Source organism: Microplitis demolitor, chromosome 9, assembly GCF_026212275.2.
Source record: "Microplitis demolitor isolate Queensland-Clemson2020A chromosome 9, iyMicDemo2.1a, whole genome shotgun sequence".
In the NCBI taxonomy this organism is placed as follows: domain Eukaryota; kingdom Metazoa; phylum Arthropoda; class Insecta; order Hymenoptera; family Braconidae; genus Microplitis; species Microplitis demolitor.
Window position 1 is genome coordinate 4,479,861 of NC_068553.1, and position 19,492 is coordinate 4,499,352.

The window sequence follows — 19,492 nt, forward strand, 5'->3', positions numbered from 1 at the left end:
TGTTTATTAAGTATTTTTGATGTCTTCAATTTTTCAAGTTTAATAATAATATAAAACATACCGTTTTCACGTTTGAAAACACCAATGTAATCAAAGGTATTGTCAAGTTAAAAACATTGTAAATTACGTTTTCGAGCTCTTTGAGCTTCGAAAAAAAACAACGAAAAGTTTTGGGGCTGCCCTGCAAGGTCATAATTTTTCTAGTGCAATAAATAAATATGCGAGTGCTGATTTAATTAGATTAGGTCAGTTTCTTCATCAAAAAGCGAAAAAAAAATTATCAATTTTATTTATTTTCTCTGTTTAAATTAGAGTTAACTAATTTTAACATGTTAATTTTACTCAACAGTCCTTTATGTTAAATAATGTAAAAATATAAAAAAAAAAAATGTATAGTATAATGCATTTTTGAAAAAAATATAGATGCAGCAATACATTTAATGATACGTGTAATGAAATTGCTGGGCCCAGGGCTCGAGGCAGTATCCCCCACACGCGTGAGGGTGGTCGGTATCGGCAATGGAGAGGGGAAAAAGGTAACTGGCTGGTGTGTAGTGTGGTGTAGCATAGTCACTATTGTGCTGGTATATAGTGAGCAGAGGTAAGATGGAGAAAAAGAGGAGGTGGGACTCAGGCATCAGTGAGTGAGTGAGTGAGTAGTGAGTCCGCAAAGTGAGTAACTGGGAGTTGCACCACGGGACTACTCAGTCACTATAAGATCGCCAAGTCGCACAGACTCCTAGGTGCTCACAGTTTTTTTTTTTTTAAGTAAAAAAATTTTTTTTTACTTTCAAAATTCCAGGGTGATTTTTTTTTAAGTTTTTTTTTTTCGATGACTAGTTTACCGAAAAATCGTGAATTATATTTTTTTACAATAAATGAAATACTATTTAAATGTAAACGGAAGTGAGTGAGTGGATGATAAGAAGAAATTGTATTGGGAGAAGACGGATATCCTCCTATAGGAGAAAGAGGAAGCGATGATCTACGGGGTCCTAGTGGCCGGTGCTATCACCCTTGCCACATTAAGTCGGTGTGTGTACATTGCTTATTTATAATATTATTATTATTATTATTATTACTCAAACTAATATCCATATAAAAAAAATTTTTGTTCATAATGAATTTAGATCGATAGTCAGATCGTAACACAAATATGATGTTCATCTTAAATTTTCTCTGACAACTTTTCGTCTCGTAAATCCCTGACTAAAATTATTTCATAACGAATTTGAAAAAAATTTAGAATGACATGTAGAGGAATTTGACTGAATTTCTACTATATTCGGCATATAGTCAATATTTTTATTTCAAAAACTTTCGGTAAATTCTTTTGGTCTAGCAAGTCAGTATCGGTTGTGAAGAAAAATTATCACATATTTCAAAAAAGCTCCATATCATTTTGATAAAAATTTGAATAAGTCGTAATTTTGTCGTAATTACAGTTGTTGGGGCGAATTCATGATACGTCATACTTGTGTCACGATCTGAGTTTGGTAATGAAATTTAGATCTAAATTCATAATGAATACAATTTTTTTACACGGGTATTTAAATTTATCATCTGGGATGCATGCCACTTTCTATTTATATATTAATTATACATATAAATATTTGCTTACTAACCTCTTATCAATGTTCATTATTATCATATATACACTTTTTTTTTGTTTATTTTAATTATCGATTCTTTCACACGTCGTGCGCCACCAACACTCATGAGATATCATTATTTAATCTTCATATATTAAATACTAAATAAATATAAAGAACAAAGCTAACTTTATAATCAGACAGCTATTTGATATTTTGATTAAGTAAATTTTTTTTTATATTTGGGCGGATAAATTTTTTTGTGTATAAATAAATTGTGGAGTCGTGAAGAATAAGATATTTTTATTTTATTTATTTTTTTTTTTCATTTTTTAACGGATTGAAGTTGTTGATGTGACACTAGTTGTTGGTTTTAGATACATAAGATTATTTGCACGAGGGAGTAGACACTGTCACATCAAGGGTCCTTCGTATTTTATATTATCCTGTGTATATATTATGGTTGTCAAGTAGGGATTACTAGTAAAGTTACAAAGTCAAGATAGATATAAGAATGTTGAGTAAAATGGACTGTTGAAAAATTTATTGAATTAAAATTAAAAGTCAATGAAATTTTTTTTTTTTTTTTTTTTTTTTTTATGGATTTGGAATAAAAAAATTTTTAGTGGAAGAAAAAATGAACAGTATAAAGTTTAGTTGAAGTTATTAGAGTATGACCTGCAAGGAATTGAAAGATAAAAATATTTTTTATTGTTTATGGTAATTTCGAAAATTCTGAAAATTATTATGATTTCTAATCTAAATCCCGAGTCAAAATAATAAACGTAAATTGAACGTTTTTAACGTAATGAACGTAAATTTAACATTTTGGACGATGACAAGCCTATGAAGAAGGAAAGAGATCGGGAAAAGAACGCATCAAGCTTTATTGCAAAGTTCTCCAGACTGATTTGCAATAAGATATATAGTACTTAAGATAGATTATTTAATTATCTATAGATAAAATAATTTTTGATCGGGCAACCTCATGGCAGTGTCAGTCTTCAATTTAATATTCTTCGTTTAGGTGACAGCACCATAGATTGTGTTCTCGAGGAAGACCTTGAGGATACTACGTATGTTTTTGCAAATCAGTTTGGAGAACTTTGCAATGAAGCTTGGTGCGTTCTTTTTCCGATCTCTTATTTTCTGTATAGGCCGGTCATCGTCCAAAATGTTCAATTTACATTCATTACGTTAAAAAACGTTCAATTCACGTTTAAAATGTTCAATTTACGTTCAAAATGTTCAATATTACGTTGAAAACGTTTAATATTTTAACGGGCGACTGAGAATATTTCTGTTTGATTTTAATAAAATTCTGTAAGATTTACTTTTTGATGTTTCATAAGTTTGCCAGTTGAGTGCAATCGTTATGTTACTAAGTAATAAGATATGCGAAAAAGTAATTTAGGACCATCATTATTTATTTTCGATTTTACTTTTGGACAATTTGAAGAAATAAATAATTATATAACGTTGTACATAAAATGAATTTTTCGACATTTAAAATAATATTTATCATACTGAATGTTTTCTTACTTTCCTACTATAAACTTGAATATTCTAAACGGCGAATGTTGAAGCTGAAACGTCAAATAAGTATAATTTCATTTTTCTATCTACTAAACAGTAATTTCTATTACTTGTAACATGATTTATTTACATATTAACTTTAATTATTTAAATACTGTGAGTATTTCTGATGCTATCGTCTGCTCCTCTATTTGAGACATATTTATTTATCCTGCGGGAATTAAGATACATATAGACAAGTTGGTCTTGTGATAAAATCAGTTGTCAAATAGGAGATTTGAAATAAGTTACAAGTCTATTGTCATTGAACGATTAATAGTAATCTTATTTCCATGCAATTTTTCGATCATGTATTTAAACGCATAAGCTTATGACAGGAATGAAAAATTGGCTTGTGATAAATTGTATCTCTAGGAACGTTTGATAAATTATTTGTTCATAAATCTTTATTCTATGACTTGGGCAAACATTATTCTGATTGACGGAGCATTTAATATCGCAGTCTACGCAAGCTAATGTTAATATAATTTTGTAGCTATTTAGATATATGTAGATCAGTACAGATCTATGTGATCTAAGCAAGAAAATGAAAAATTATCAAGTAATCCAAAGTCGTAAATTTATTTTCGAGAGACTGAAATTAGATCGGAAAAATTAATTTGCGTCTAAGATCTGAATCCGACATTCTACTTAGATGAATTTATTTTTATCACTTTTTTAGATACATTAGCATATTCATAGATCAACGGTGAAAATTCAAAGTATCAAAATGTCGAAAGTCGAAATTTCGACTTGAAAAATAATTTCGGAATCTTGATTAAAAAAAAAAAAAAATGTTAGTAATTTTAGGTTTGAAGGAATTGATTATCGAAGTCGCATAATTACATTTCGGCATAAATGGGACTTGAGCGTAAAATATATTTGGAAGAAAGTAAAAAAACAATATTCTATTATCAATGGCTACGACTTAAGTACTGATATTTAATATATTTTAAATTTCTCTTCATGCATACATTTTTTTTTTATCAAAATTTTAATATAGTCAAACTGCTTCTGGGTGACCAACTTATGGCATACTTTTAATATAGAATGTAAGGGGTTGGGGAGCGATACCCCTGAAATATTATAAATAAAATATCGATAGATCACAGGAATTTGGGACCTATAAAATTCAAACTCAGTTTTGATTAAAGTTAACTTAAATTAAAACTGAGTTTGAATTTTATAAGTCCCAAATTTCTATGATCTATCAATATTTATTGTTTAATTTTTCTAGACGTGATAAACAATTTTAATATTATAAATAAAGTTTGTTCTCTAAAATTTTTTCAAACATTCCAAAATCACTTTTCTAAACTTTCAAAAATCGAAAGTGACTTGTTTAATGATAAAAGTTATAAAAATTTTTTTTTTCCTTTGCATCCAGTAATGATGTGAAATGTATATACGAGTTTTTCTGTATATACATTTCTGATGAGAAAATTTAATTAAATTAATTTCCAGAATTTTTTTTTCATCTTTGTTAGCGGGTACCCCACTTTACCCCCAAAAATGGATTTTTTTTAACGGCAACTAAAAATTTTTTCCATTCACTTCGATTTTTTCTCTAAGTACCCCGTTTTGCCCCCGTCCCCTACTCTGTGTGTATCAACATTTATAAAATATAATTTTTTTCTGCTAACAAATAGTGTCTCATTTTGCCCCACGCATAAAAAATAATATCACATTTCACCCTACTCTCGCCTGTCATACTTAGTATACAAAATATGATGATCAGCAATGATTTAATAAATAATTTTTATGATTACTAGTCAAGTAACCCAATCGCTTTAACTTATTGTTGATATTTTTTTATCGAAAAGAATATATTACTTTCAATGTAAAAGAATATGCAAGTATCTTAATTGGAATAAATTTAATCGAGTATATTACAAGAAGCAAAGTTATAAGCTGCACGGTCAGCATAAAAAACAATTTTGATGATGTAAATACTTTCGTTTCGAGGAACCATCGATCTGCTCAATCAATTTTATAGTATTAAATCCATCTGACAGTATTCCAGTACTACGGTAGAAGAAGCTTTACCTGACAAATAAAATAGTAGTTTCAAGTTGTGATGTATTAAGTTTAAAGATTTGAATAGAAATCCATAGATTTTATGCGAATTATTTCGTTTGGATCATCATCTTTAAAAATGAGGCTGAAAATTGGTTTTCCTTGCATGCCTCTTTATAAATTAATTGAAAATTGAAAATAGTTATTATCAAAATTTCGTAGAGAATAAAATTTTCTACATTCTTATCGCCCTAAGAATTTTTCACATGACAAATAAATAATAATCCATAGCAGATGAAAAATTTTTAATTTGCTAAATCGTAGCAGTTTGAAGTATATCAGAGATTCAGTCTGAAAAATCAATAGGCCCGATAAAAAGTATTTTTTTTTTTTTTAATTAACGTCAAAATAACCCATTGCAAAATTTTACACTCTTATACATAATGTCATATGGCTTATCCCACATCAATGATAATGCTTGAAAAACAAAATGCAGAATTTTAAGTTCTTAATAAAAAAGATGGTAAACTCTTTCAGAATAAAGTAATTTTGTAACGAAATATATGATGAAGTCATACTCTTAGCTCTATTTTTCTGAGATGATGACGAGAGCGGAAGTGCTTTGACACTGAAAATAAGAAACATCTATTACAGTTCTTGAATACAAAACATAAACGAATCTTAAAACAATTCTAACTTTGTGTAGAGAAAATCTATTCTCCTACTGAACTTTAGCTAATGTTAAAAGTACGTGAATTTGTTAGTCGTGAAATTCGGATTAATCATCACCATATGTGACATGAAATCAGTACAGATAAAACAGATAGTTATGACTGATTGCTATTACATAGATCAAAATTTAAAATGTAGATTTACACTCTTTATCTGATAAGAGACATATATACGTTAGGCTATTGCGGCTCAAAACTCGGTTGAATAAGGAAATTAAGGGTACAATTGCATTCGAGCGTTCAGTAGACATAATAAACGATAGGTTAGAACGACAAATGAAACCTCACCTTTGTACTTATGTTCGCTTTTACCGAACACAAGACTATTATACACTTAACAACAACCTATAGGTTTCTATACCTTTATAAATTTATCTTCCAAAACCTTTTTTGTTAACTTCCCGATGAGAAAATTAAAAATTTTCAAAAATTCGGGAAGTTATTGGTTTCGATCCGATTTTCGAAAATCGAATTTTTAATAGATCTTGACGTTTTGAGGTTCTAGGAAACTATTCTCACTAATTTCATGATGATGTCCGAGTGTATGCATGCATGTATGTACGTACTTATGTAAATATTTTTAACTTTTGAACAGATGAACCGATTTTGATCATCAAGGTGTCATTCGACGCGGCTTGTCAATATCTAAAAGCTGAAAAAAAAATAAACTTGATCGGTAGGGCTCGTTCAGAGATATTCCAAAAATAAACTTTTTTCAAAAATGTTTTTTTTTTGGATAATTTGTAATGTATTCGGCAGATTGATTCTTAAATCTAATCAGCTCTAAAACTTAATAAGCCCCGTCGAATGCCACCTCGATCATCAAAAAAATTTTGTTTTTAGTATTTTTGAAATTTCTTAAAATTAGCTAGACAAATCAATTCCAAAATCTGATCAGCTTTAGAATTCAATAAAACGCGTCGATTATTATCTTAACCGTCTCAATCGGTCAATTCGTTTGAAATATATAGTTGAAGAAAAAATGGTAAAAAACGTTTTTTTTTTTTTTCGAAAACACCGGCATACAAAAGTATTTTCGAGCTCGAGAGCTTGAAAATGTAGTCACAACAATTTTTTCGAGCTCCTTAAGCTTGAAAACAGCGGAAAGTTTCGGTGCTGGCCCGCAGGCTTAACCGATAGACCGATTTTTAATAGTAAAAAAGGTTTTTATCGGATCTTCGATGACAAGGGAAGAGGGAAAGACGAAGATATCAATTATAAAAATTAATGACTGCCATTAAAATTTTTAAATTAAATGAATGATAATTATTTTTAAATTAATTTATATATAGCATAAATACAAAGCGGCAACAATATTCCAACTGCTAACGACTAAAATCATTAATTTCATAAAAAATTAAATTACTTCCGAAGATCAATGATGCTAGCAAAAGGTCAGAAAATAAACTTTATTATTAAACTCTGATCGTTTCTGATTGATCGGATTCGATGTTTCAGTTTTCTTAGAGCACTAGTGCATCCCCTCAACCCGAAATTTCACAAAAATGTGGGTGAAATATTTCTACTTTATAATCTGAGTTATCGTAATGTTCTAGATAGGATACTGGTGGAAACTCAAATTTACTCAAAGCTACATCATTAGTATAATTCTCTAAACTGCACATGCACCTTAAATGTAACGGCAAACGACTGTAGTGTTTATCATCATCATACGTCACCTTAAAATTATAACTTTGTTTTTGAACGACATAAAATAAATATTAGACTTTATATCAAGTTATATATCTATCCTTAAGGAATAATATTAGTGAACACTATTAAAAAACCAATAGTCGAGTATTTTTGGGCACTAATGATTTAGAGTCATTAATGCGTTTAGTGTATGTATTTGGCTTAGTGTAATTTAAACGTTTAGTGTTCTTAATACATGTTCTCAGTATTTTTAGTGTCATAAGCGCGTGGCACTTATTCCATAGTATCGATGGTGTAACCCGATAAAAAAGCATTGGATCCAATCATTTATACTTCTAATTACTATTTTTACATCAATACTGAGGCTCGAACCTGGATCCTTCTGCATATCAGTTGAAGCTTTTATTACTGTGACAATACCGTGGACTCAATAGTTAAGATTATTTTAAATGTCTATATACTTATAGTGATCTCAATAATCTTTGCAATGCAAATAATATCAATCGTCATGATAGAGCAATTCATAAATTTTTACTGTATTGACATAGAGATTAATGTAAAATTTTGAGGTTAGAGTTTTTTTTTTTACAAACGTGATCAATACTGGTATAACATTCAATAGTGATGTAGTCTCACTAATCGGACTACCAATAGTTACTAATAAACACTTATTAACACTTATGGATTTTCAATAGTATCCATCAATGTTCATTAGTTTTTTTCCGTAAGAATAATGTCTATGTTTGCTTATTAATAAAAAAATTAATTGTAGGTATGATTTTTTTTCGTGCTTATAAAGAAATATTTAACTCACGATTTTTAATGAGTACCATAAGCATTGAGTATTGAGTACCATAAGTATAGCGTATAGCACCATACTTGCGGCGTTTTCTACTATATATACTTTATAGTACATAACGCCATGAGTATGATACTGCACGCCATACTTATGGTGCTCAATATGATAGTGTATAAGAGTATGGTGATAAATGCCATACATTTCTTTCCGTGTATAAAATATCGTAAACAACAAATTACATCGAGTATGGTATTCGATAGCACTCGTTATCTAAGATACTATTATTCCATTTTTAGATTAATATAAATAACAATTTTTTTCGAATACAATTCAGAAAAACAATATTTATGTTATTATTAAAAATATTTAATGAGTTGTTTGGTCTCATGTTTCTCGACTGTCATCCACATCAAAATAAAAGTCAAAACACACTTGTAAATTTATACAATTCAAATATACAAACTTGACATTGGGTCTCGATCAGATTATCAAACCTACACTCGAGACTGCATGACAAACAAAAGGTTTTAATTTTAATTTATTTATTTTACTGTTTTTATTTTTTTTAATTATTAAATAGTCTCGTCATATTTTTGTTTTATTTATTATTTTTTATACATTCTCTTCGTTTCCATCAGAATGATTTTATCAGCGAATGAGATGACTAACTAATCAGCTTAAAGAAATAACCCGCGTTGATTAAATTTATACAAAAAATAAAAAAATAAAATAATCCAATTATAATTTTTTTCATATGCATTTTTTTGTATTTTATATTTTAAAACATAATTTTCTACGTGCGTGCTCTTGTTAGTATCTAACCACCATGACACGTGTATGATTTTGGCTTGTTCTTAAAAAAGAAAAAAAAAAACAATGTTGACGGTAAATATTAAAGAATAAACCCAAAAAAATAATAAGAAAGGACAAAAAAAATAATAAAAGAATAAAAAAGAAGTTTAAGTTTAAAGAAAAAGTAAAGTTTCGCCGTGAATCCTCTAACCCAGCAGGAGATATGAAGAACCACCGAGAAAAAGAGCGTGAGGGAGGAGTCAAACAGCTCCAAGGCAAAAATCTTCTCGCTTTACACTTTGGTATCGTTTGCACGCATCAGCTAAGAAATCTTTCATAATACTTTGACTACTATAGGTAAAAAAAAAATATAGACCAAAAATAAGTTCTTTAATGACCTAGTGACTTTTTTAAGGATTCGAAAAAATTAGAGTTACTTAATTTTTAACTAATCCATCACTATTTTTTTAGGTATATTTTTTTTAGAGATAAAGCTATAGTAGAGGGATTCATGTCGCAATTTTTAAAGAATTTTATACAATTTAGTTTGAATCGGAGGTATGTGGACTAAAGAAAATCGTTAGATTCTAGATTATGTTAGTATACGACGTTTCGTCTATTCATTTAGATTAATAACGTGCAATGCATTAAAAATTACATTCATTTATTATAATATTTTATTTGTATTTGTTAAAGATAACATTTTCTATATATATTAGGCTGATTCATTTCCCCAAAAGTTTTTTTTTAAGTGCTCAAGCAAAATCTCAATCTACATCGAAAAAAAAAAATTTTCACCAAATATGAGCTCTTAATTCCAATGCTAAGTACATACTATTTCAATTTGATTTTTTCATACTTAAAATACACGTAAATAAAATTACTTTTTTTTTAACTTTCTAATACTCAGCTGCGTTTCATGATATCAACGCGGTTTTGGTCGCAAATTGTAGGGCATTTGGTTTTCTTCAAAAGTGCTCATAGTTACTTAGCTGTAATTCCAGCTGTTTCACTTGTTTCCGTTGCGAAACTCAGTTTTCCTATGAAATTGATGTTTATTGGCTCGCAGAACGTAAACCAATGAAAGGACACTGAAAATGCTAATGAAAATTTTATAGGAAATTTTATTCGCTTCAAAAAAGTCTTATGAGTCAAGTCGCTTAAGTCCATAGTTTCCGAATTATAATCATTTTTATAACTTGAGAAATAAAATATGAATTGTAATTGTTTTTTTTTTATATTATATTTTTCAAATTATTAAAATGAGTATTACTCGGAAACTATGGACTTTAGCGACTTGACTCATAGGACTTTTTTGAAGGGATTAAAATTTCCTATAAAATTTTCAGTAGCATTTTTAGTGTAATTTCATTGGTTTACGTTTTGCAAGCCAATAAAGGTCAATTCCATAGGTAAAACTTCCGCAACGGACACAAGTGAAACAGCTGGAATTACAGCTAAGTAACTATGAGCACTTTTGAAGAAAACCAAATGCCCTACAATTTGCAATCAAAACCGCGTTGATGTCATGAAACGCCGCTGAGTATTAGAAAGTTAAAAAAAAAAAGTAATTTTATTTACGTGTATTTTAAGTATGAAAAAATCAAAATGAAATAGTAAGTACGTAGCATTGGAATTAAGAGCTCATATTTGGTGACGACTTTTTTTTTTCGATGTAGATTGAGATTTTGCTTGAGCACTTAAAAAAAAACTTTTGGGGAAATGAATCGCCCTAATGTATACATTTGTTTACCAAAAAATTTATTATATAATGGCTATTATATTGATGCCAAAAATAATTGTTAAGGGTACTATAAATAAAAAATTTGACATGTGATGTTAAATACTAAGATTAGTTTCTAAGGGATTAGTCTATAACAACGCATCATATAGTATTTAATTAAATATTTTTGTGATATTAATTATAATAATTGTTGCAGTACTTGATACAGTCTAAATAAATATACGAAACGTCGTACGCTGGTATAATCTAACGTCTAACGCTTTTCTTTAATCCACATACCTATGATTCAATCTACTTAATTATTTATTAATATGGGCACGACGAAATTCTGAAGAATATCATCTTTTCAAAACTTTATATCTGTATATCAGACCGATTTAAAAAAAAATTTACTATATTTCAATGTTCAATAACACACTTTTCAAAGCTTCAGCAGGGTAAAAAAAAATGCCTGTTCAAATTAGAGCTCTTAATATCAACATTAAGTATACTTCCTGATCACAATTATCTATTTCTCCTTTAAATAACATGAGAAAAAAATGTTTTTAATTTTGAAATTTTACAACCCATTAACGGTTCACTATATCGAAAAGACTAGCACATTATTCTATAGAGAATTGAATGCTCTTCACAAAAGATCTCTTATTAATTTTCGATAAATTCAATATTTTAAAAGTTATTGAAGGTAAAAGTTTAATTTACATAATTTTGACTATTTTTCGACTTTTTCGGTGAAACTATCAGGACTCATCACAAAATGTTATAAAATCTTTCTTGTAGACCGTTTCATTTCCAACAAACTATCTTTTACGAATTTCAAATAATACTTGAATGCTCTTCTGTTACATGCATTACAATTCAAATCAGTCACAATACGGCTTTTGAAACTGATTGATTTGAAATCTGTATGGCTCGATCTCGATGGCATTTTTGTTTTTTAATTGTAATTAGAATTATCTCAGATAACATTGTCCTAATAATCCTAGTAACAATTGCTAGTTTGTTTCTATCCAAAATATTTTGGAATTTAATTCCTCAATGAATTTAAAATTTAATTTTTGAATTAGAATAAGAAATCTAACTGTTTATTCCGGACAAAATACCGGATGACACTTTTAAAATTATAATTGAAATCGTATCAGATAAAGTTGCAAAAAACAACTTGCGATAAACTTGTGAAAAACAACCGTCTGAAGCGGAAATGTAAATTCATTACTCATTGGTCAATTGAAAAAATGTTTATACTGAAAACTTGGAAATGAACTGAATCATTATTGACGAGAAGTTGTTGTGATTATGAAGATAAGCAAGATAAGGGGGTAAAACGGACTCCCTAAGGAACAAGTGTCTAATTATTTTTTTTTTTTACTTATTCTATTTGTTTCTTTTAATTGTAATTTTTTAAGATTCCAGAAAATCTTCCCCTCTCCCCCCCTCCCACTTCTTTTTCTGTTAAAAAAAAGTAGCAACTTTTTTAGTTTAATACTATAAGAATAAGAATGCAGTCTATTAAAAATAAAAAAAAAATGACTAGGAAAAAAAATAAAGATATGCAAAATTCGTCATATTTTTAATTAAAACAACACTTAAAATAAAACAAGACATAAAAAATATATTTGCGGTCTTGGGTTCACCGTCCGGGCTTAATTCGTTGTTATGAGACATACACCCACTCTAGCGTGAAATGAAAATATTATACCGACATTGAAAGCCGCATACATCACACACATGAGAAAATTACAATTGAATAATAAAAAATTAAATAATAATGAAATACCATATATAATAATAACATTCAACAAAATAATTATTGTGTATACAATGATAATGACGGCGAGAGATGACACATAATAAATGTAAATCTGTTTCTCCACGTCTCCATACATCTCGTCCTTCGACTCCAGGAGGCGTAACCTATATTCTACATGAGCCAGGGCATACGCTATTAATCGATTAACAACGTATATTATATATTTGAGTGACTGATTATAAGTTAAGAAAATCTTGAATGACATGATATGGTGACCACCCTCGCTTTTTATACATTCATATATACCTCTATCTTTATCTTATCCACTAATTCATTTAATACTTGAGGTATAATATTTCTTGATATATATCTATTTTATAATAATAATATCATAATAAATATAGTATTGGCAATGCGTCATCTGTTAAAATGATTACTGGTAATCTTATTGGAATGGATCGACTAAATATAATAAGTGTGTAGTACATGTTAAAAATGAAAAAATAAATGAAAGAGAGAGAGAGAGAGAGAATTAAATGACTCGAAGGAATGAGTTAATGATATACTTGTCTGACGACAACTTTGACAAAATACCGTAATATAAACTTAAGACTCCTAAAGTATACAGATATTAAAGAGTGCGGGTGGTAATAATAAGCTCTGTGAGTAGAAAGTGAGGCAATGTTTAAATTACACGGCTCATAGTAAGGATATATGTATATATATATACATATAAACATATATATATGAGCTTTACGATCTTAACTCTACTCATTTGTCGCCATGGTCGTCGTCGGTTATTCTACTCACATCATTTTCTACTATACAGTAATTATATTACAATGCCCGTGGCACCGTATATAATCATACACATGGATATCATCTCATCACACTGAGTTCCTTGTCAACACACCGGTATTTTACAGACGTTAGATTTTTTTTTTTGTTTTTTTGTTACACAGTTTAGAATTTATATTTCTGTCTAAATAGAAATTTTTTAACATAAAATCTTTTTTAATATTGATTAATGACTCATATATTTTTAGGATGGCCTTTAGCAGGGATGTTTCGAATTTCTTTTCTCTTAGGGGCTCAAATGTTTCTAAATTGATAAAAAAGAAATCCCTGAAAATATACCATTATAATCTCCAATTAGTTTAACTGTGCGCTTAGCTATGTCATTAATAGCTTTTAAACGTCTCACCAATAGTAAAACCTTCTTGAAATCTTTATTTCTACACTATTCAGAGTAATTTAGGCTTAAGAAATCTGTACTTATTCCAACTCGTTTGAAAGACTGGAGTGCTCTTGACGATATATAAGACTACACGGAAAAAAATGTCAAGTAAGTATGCCTATGCATCACAGTAATAATTACATTACTCTATAGTTTGTATAAGCAATCACATATGAGCGCAGTGATACAAACAATCAAGTAATGTAATTATTACTACAATGCATAGGCATATTTACTTGAGATTACTCTCCGCAGATGTTTAAGTTATGAAAGTCGCTTATATTTTTTATTTCTTTCAGATGGTGATTATGTTTAAAAGTTCTGACAAAGTTTTGAAAAATTGAAATGCTTAGAAATTAAAAATATAAGTGAATTTAGAACACAAACAATTCTTTTATAAATATGCTTAATAATATTGATAATTATAAAGAAATTTGAGCTCGAGTAAGTTTTGTACTAATAGGCTGAGCGAAAAATCATAAGAGACCTTTTTTGTAGAGCGTTAAATTCTCTATAAAAATTCTTGTGTCTTATTGTTTTAGAATCAGCTGTACCCGAGTTATAAAATTCTAAAGAACCAAAGAAATTTTCCCCATGTTATTCCCATAAGAAACTTTGGTAGGAATGCGGACTATCAGAATTAATATTAAGAGCTCATATTTTCAGGGAACTTTTTTTCATCAATTTGAAAGTATTTGAGTCCCTAGGAGCAAAGAATTTCGAAAACATCCCTGCTAACGGTATATATTTAGATTTATATATATATTTATATTTATTACACTGTGCTAAAGTCGATATTATTTTTTCGGCCTCATATGAAAATTACATTGAATGCAGTATAAAAAAAAATTTGGTAGCAAATTGGGTCTTCAAACTCAATTTCAAAATACGCATTTACTTAAATAAGATTTTTCATTCAAATAACATGCGAAACATTTTTTTTTTTTCAATTTGAAATTCTAAAACTCATTAACGAATCAATAAATTGAAACTACTACAACTATTTCATGTAGAGAATCGAATGATCGACAGAAAAGATCTCTTATAATTTTTTAATAAATTTATCCGTTCAAAAGTTACTTTTTACGAAAATTTCAGTATTTTTCCCAAACAATTAATTTGTAAAACTTGTAATTTTTGAACTGTGAGATTAAAAAATTATTTAAAATACGAGGAATTCTCTATAAATTTGAATTCGAGCTTAAATTACTTCTGAATAGTTAGCTTCATCAAAAAATTTTGAGACTCTTTTTGTAGAGCATTTAATTCTTTACAAAAGTAATGGTTTTAATTTATTGATCCGTTAACTAGTTATAGAATTTCTAATTTAAACAACATTTTTTATTATAATAATTATATATTTAAATATATATAAGCTCTTGTTAAATTGAAGTATCATCCAAAAAATAATATTGTATAGCGTGTCCATCAATAAGATCGTGGGTGGAGTAGCCTCGGAATCGTGCCTGACCACCGACAACTTTGATTCACTGCGATTGTAGCTTGTACACAAGCCGGATCAATGATCGGAGTTTGAACAGTAATATCTCATGTATAAGAGTAGGCATATATTCTTTTTTTTCTTGAGTAAAGTGTTCCAGCTAAAAAATGTTCGGAGACTAATGAGACTAATGAGATAAAATGAGCAACGAGCAATTTCTTGTCTTATATTTATTGTTTATAAATATTATTTAACCTTTAATGGCCATATAGATGTCCGGAAGACGGGGAATGTTTTTATGCTATTTTTTAAATTTAAAATACGTCGAAAAACGATCAAATTCTTCCTTTGGAAAAAAACTCATTAGTTTCTTCCCTGTATATGTCATTTCAATCGCATATTATGCTGACCGTTGTTTTCGGAAAATTTATAGTATATTATGCAACAACGGTTGAGGCAGCCGTTTGGTACGCACGCGGCTCAGGCGATCACCAAAGTCAAGTAGCATCGAGAATGATTACTACTTGGCTGGGTGACCGCTTAGCTACGCGTTAGGTTTGAACAAAAGTCTTGGTTAGGCACGGGATAAAGATCCAGTGATCAGTAAAATGTGAATTTTATCGATCACTGGAGCTTCACTTAAACCGAAACTGTACTGGCTAGGTTTTCTCCGTGGTTTCCTTATGTCACTACACCTCCATTGTTCATGGGAGGTCGTATGGTATCACCGTTATGACGCCGTATACTATAAGCACAAGTCGGGCCATAGTCGCGAAATGAAGAGAGAAAGTGTTTAGGGAGTGTAAAAAAGGGGAAAAGAACTTAGAGCTTTAGAAAGTAAACATTGTAAAACACTGCAGAAGTTGTACAATGAAAGCACTCTTTCTAGTATATTACACACCAAGGGAGGAAAGTAGGATATTCCAACCCGCGTGTATAATGTGGTCGCAACCATGCAGATTGGGACGTTCTACTTCCCTTCGTGATTTATGTATCATTTTTCAACAGATCTGTACCTGAAAGTTTCCATTTTTGCTTCTATTTGTAGAAAAAATGACACATCCACTAATTTTTATCATTTGTTTTCTAATAAGAGAAAATAACAACTCTCTTCCTTTTAAGTAGGACAGACATTTAAACTTACTATGCAGGTATGGTAAAAAATATCGTGCGTGACTCAGGGTAAAACATGATTTCAGAATTCGAGTAATCTCAGTCCTTACCTTCGGCTTGGACAGTCAAATTCGTACCCGTCTAAAGTTGTCTTATTTCATCCCTTGCCGCACTATATATTATTTCATGACACCAGCATCGTAAATAAGATTCAGCGTCTATGTAATGAATCGAAACATACAAATTTCAGCCAAATGCCGTGAACAAATATTAATAAATGCGTCAATGGCGAATGCCTTAAGTCAGCGGGCCGAAACAAATGTGTTACATGCTTCGGGAAGAAACAAATAATATTTCTGCTCGCTGACTAAAAGGATTTGCGAATTTAACCATGGCGGTTTTTACTTTTGATCAAGTTTTATAAAGATGAGCGTCAATAATTAATAATATTCATAATTTCTGCTCAATTATAAATTACAAATCACAATTAACGCTAAAATACCATTGGTCTTAGATTAACTTCTTTCGGACTAGCTACTGACACTGAAACTCGAAGGTCTAATGTCATAAGATAAAACACAATTTTAGACTGCGGGTGATATGAGCCCTCGCCTACGGCTTGGGCCAGCTTCACCCTGGTCTGAAATCATTTTTTTTTATCTCTTTACCGCACAGTACAATACTATTGTTGAATGTAAACTCTATAAGATTATCATATGTGATCCTATAACATTTTTTATTCACTCTTTGAAAATATGTATTCTAAAGCCAAAATAAGCTTCCATATCATATCTTGTCCTTTTATACTTATCAATAGATTTTTGTAGTTTCACTCAGATTCAAATAGATCTCCTTCAACCTGATTTTTGTTTTTTCAGATCTGTGTAAATTTAAATTATCCTGGAATGCTGAATTCAGATCATCTCAAATCTAAATTATTTTATGCGAGTTCATTAATTTTTTAAGTAGTAAAAATTTTCCAATTCGAATTTCATCGCAGTCCAATAGACTTTACTGCTTTCTTCTTTATGAATTAAAAAAAAAAAAAAAAAATAACAAAACGAAATTAGTTAATATTAAGATAGGTAATAAATTCAGTAAATGTTAAGATGAGGCGACGACAGGTATATTCTCCAGAGTTTTATTGCTGGATGTTAACTTTTTTATTGTCGTTATATCCGTTAAGAGAGTTCCTCATGATGATGAGAAAGAGAAAGGGGTGACGTGTTAAAAATCATAAAAGGTACAACCGCCTGTTGCTATTAAGATAGCTTGATGATATTCATTCACTACATCTTACTCATCTACACTCGACATTCGTTAAACTATACATACAACGAGTGTCTCCTCTGTTGTAAATATCCCACTCACCACTTACCATTTGTTCAAGTTGGCTCGTTATTGACTTGATAATTTTTTTATTATAAATCCTGAAATCCCTCATCACAACAAATTTTATTTGTTTACTGCAATTTATAGTCTCAAATTATATTTTTATTATCTTAATAATACGACTCGTGTCAACAATCTGTTTATTTAACAGCCCTCACCATCATTATATCAATGTAGGAGATATAAAGTCCTGTCGAAAAATAAAAGAGTTCATTAGTATGAAATAATGGTCCATGTGAAGTTTCACTGAACGTGTAAGATCTATTATAATAGTTTATGAACTTCAGCGTCATTTGCGCCACTGTAAAATTCTCCAGAGCAATTTTGATAAAGCACTATAATATGTCCTCATGAAATGCTTAGTTCTGTTAAAGTACCGATTTTTGTCCCGAAATGTCTTATGAGCGGAAACGTCTTCACAAGTAGTCCCTCCGGAATTGATCAAGAATTTTTTTTTACACGGGTTATCGCTATTTGGGCTAACCTCTAAGCTAAGCGAGTATCGTGACAGACAAAATACTGTATCAAGCTGGTCATGATTCTTTTTTTCCGTGCATCTAGACTTGCTTAAGACCTAAGACACATATTTATACAACTTCCTTAAGAATGCTACGAGGGTAGTAATACTTAAAAAAAAAAAAAAAAAAAAAAAACAAAGAGTTTGGTCATTAGGAAGAAAAAAAAAATTACGAAATATTATATTATTGCAACAAAATTTAATTAATGTAACGGGATCGAAGTCTACCTCCGTTTTACGGAAGACCGTTTCCGCACTCTTCTGGGTATACACGTTTTGCGGGCATTCCTACCTCCACCCCAGACGACACTCCTAATTGAAAAATATGATCGAGTGACGGCTAAAGGTGGACGTTAATCGGAGGCATGGTCAAAAATCCTCATTGCGCGTGGTATCAACCACAGCCACCACGAGTCTATACCTCTCTTGGGCCAAGCACTATTACCATCTCAGTAAATAAAGAGACTCTGGTCGAAGTGGGCTTGGAAAGGCCCTCCGTGGTACCAATTCCCTGTACTGGTAATTAGGTTGCTTCGAGATAAGTGGTGAAATGCAATTTCTTCTCAATACCTTACAAAGGATTTTCTCCATTTGTAATATCCAAATTGCGAACAAGTTATTATCCACTTGCTCGCTCCCTAATGATTTTCTACTCTTCGAGCCCTTAGGTGCTCTGATTATTCAAGCCGAATCAAACTTCAGAGCAGCTCGGTGTTATTGCAACAAATTAATTAATGTGACAGAACCTAAGTCCACCTCCGTCAACCGGAGGCCGTTACCTATCCCTTTTGTACATACACGCATTAGGGCATACACACGTATTGCAATAAAATAGAATTACTTATGATAGCGCATAAGTTTGTTAGCATAACAAGTAAAGTTGAGCTTACCACTGACAAAGAAGTTAGAAGGTTTAGCCGAATACAATTCATCATTCCCGGAAACGCCATTGGAAATCATAAGAATAATTGCTGTAAATATTAATGGATAAAGCTAGAACGCAGTCATGTTAGATACTTCAGTGTCTGTAGTTATCAGCTATTTTTTTTTCGCGTCTAAATGAAAGTACAAGCATTCACGCTCCGATAAAAATGAGTAATCACAGTAACTAAACAGTTGCCGCGCAGGTCAAACGCCGAT

General features: G+C 30.2%; 1 protein-coding gene across 1 annotated transcript in view; it reads left to right on the forward strand.

Moving 5' to 3' along the window:
• Positions 1 to 635: 635 nt before the first annotated feature.
• Positions 636 to 19,492, forward strand: part of LOC103572835 (NAD-dependent protein deacetylase Sir2B) — a 33,441-nt gene continuing 14,584 nt past the window's right edge. The window contains exon 1 of the mRNA XM_053741767.1: positions 636 to 1,035. Within this exon, the coding sequence (XP_053597742.1) occupies positions 981 to 1,035 (55 nt within the window). The 5' untranslated portion in view covers positions 636 to 980. The remainder of the gene's footprint in view (positions 1,036 to 19,492) is intronic.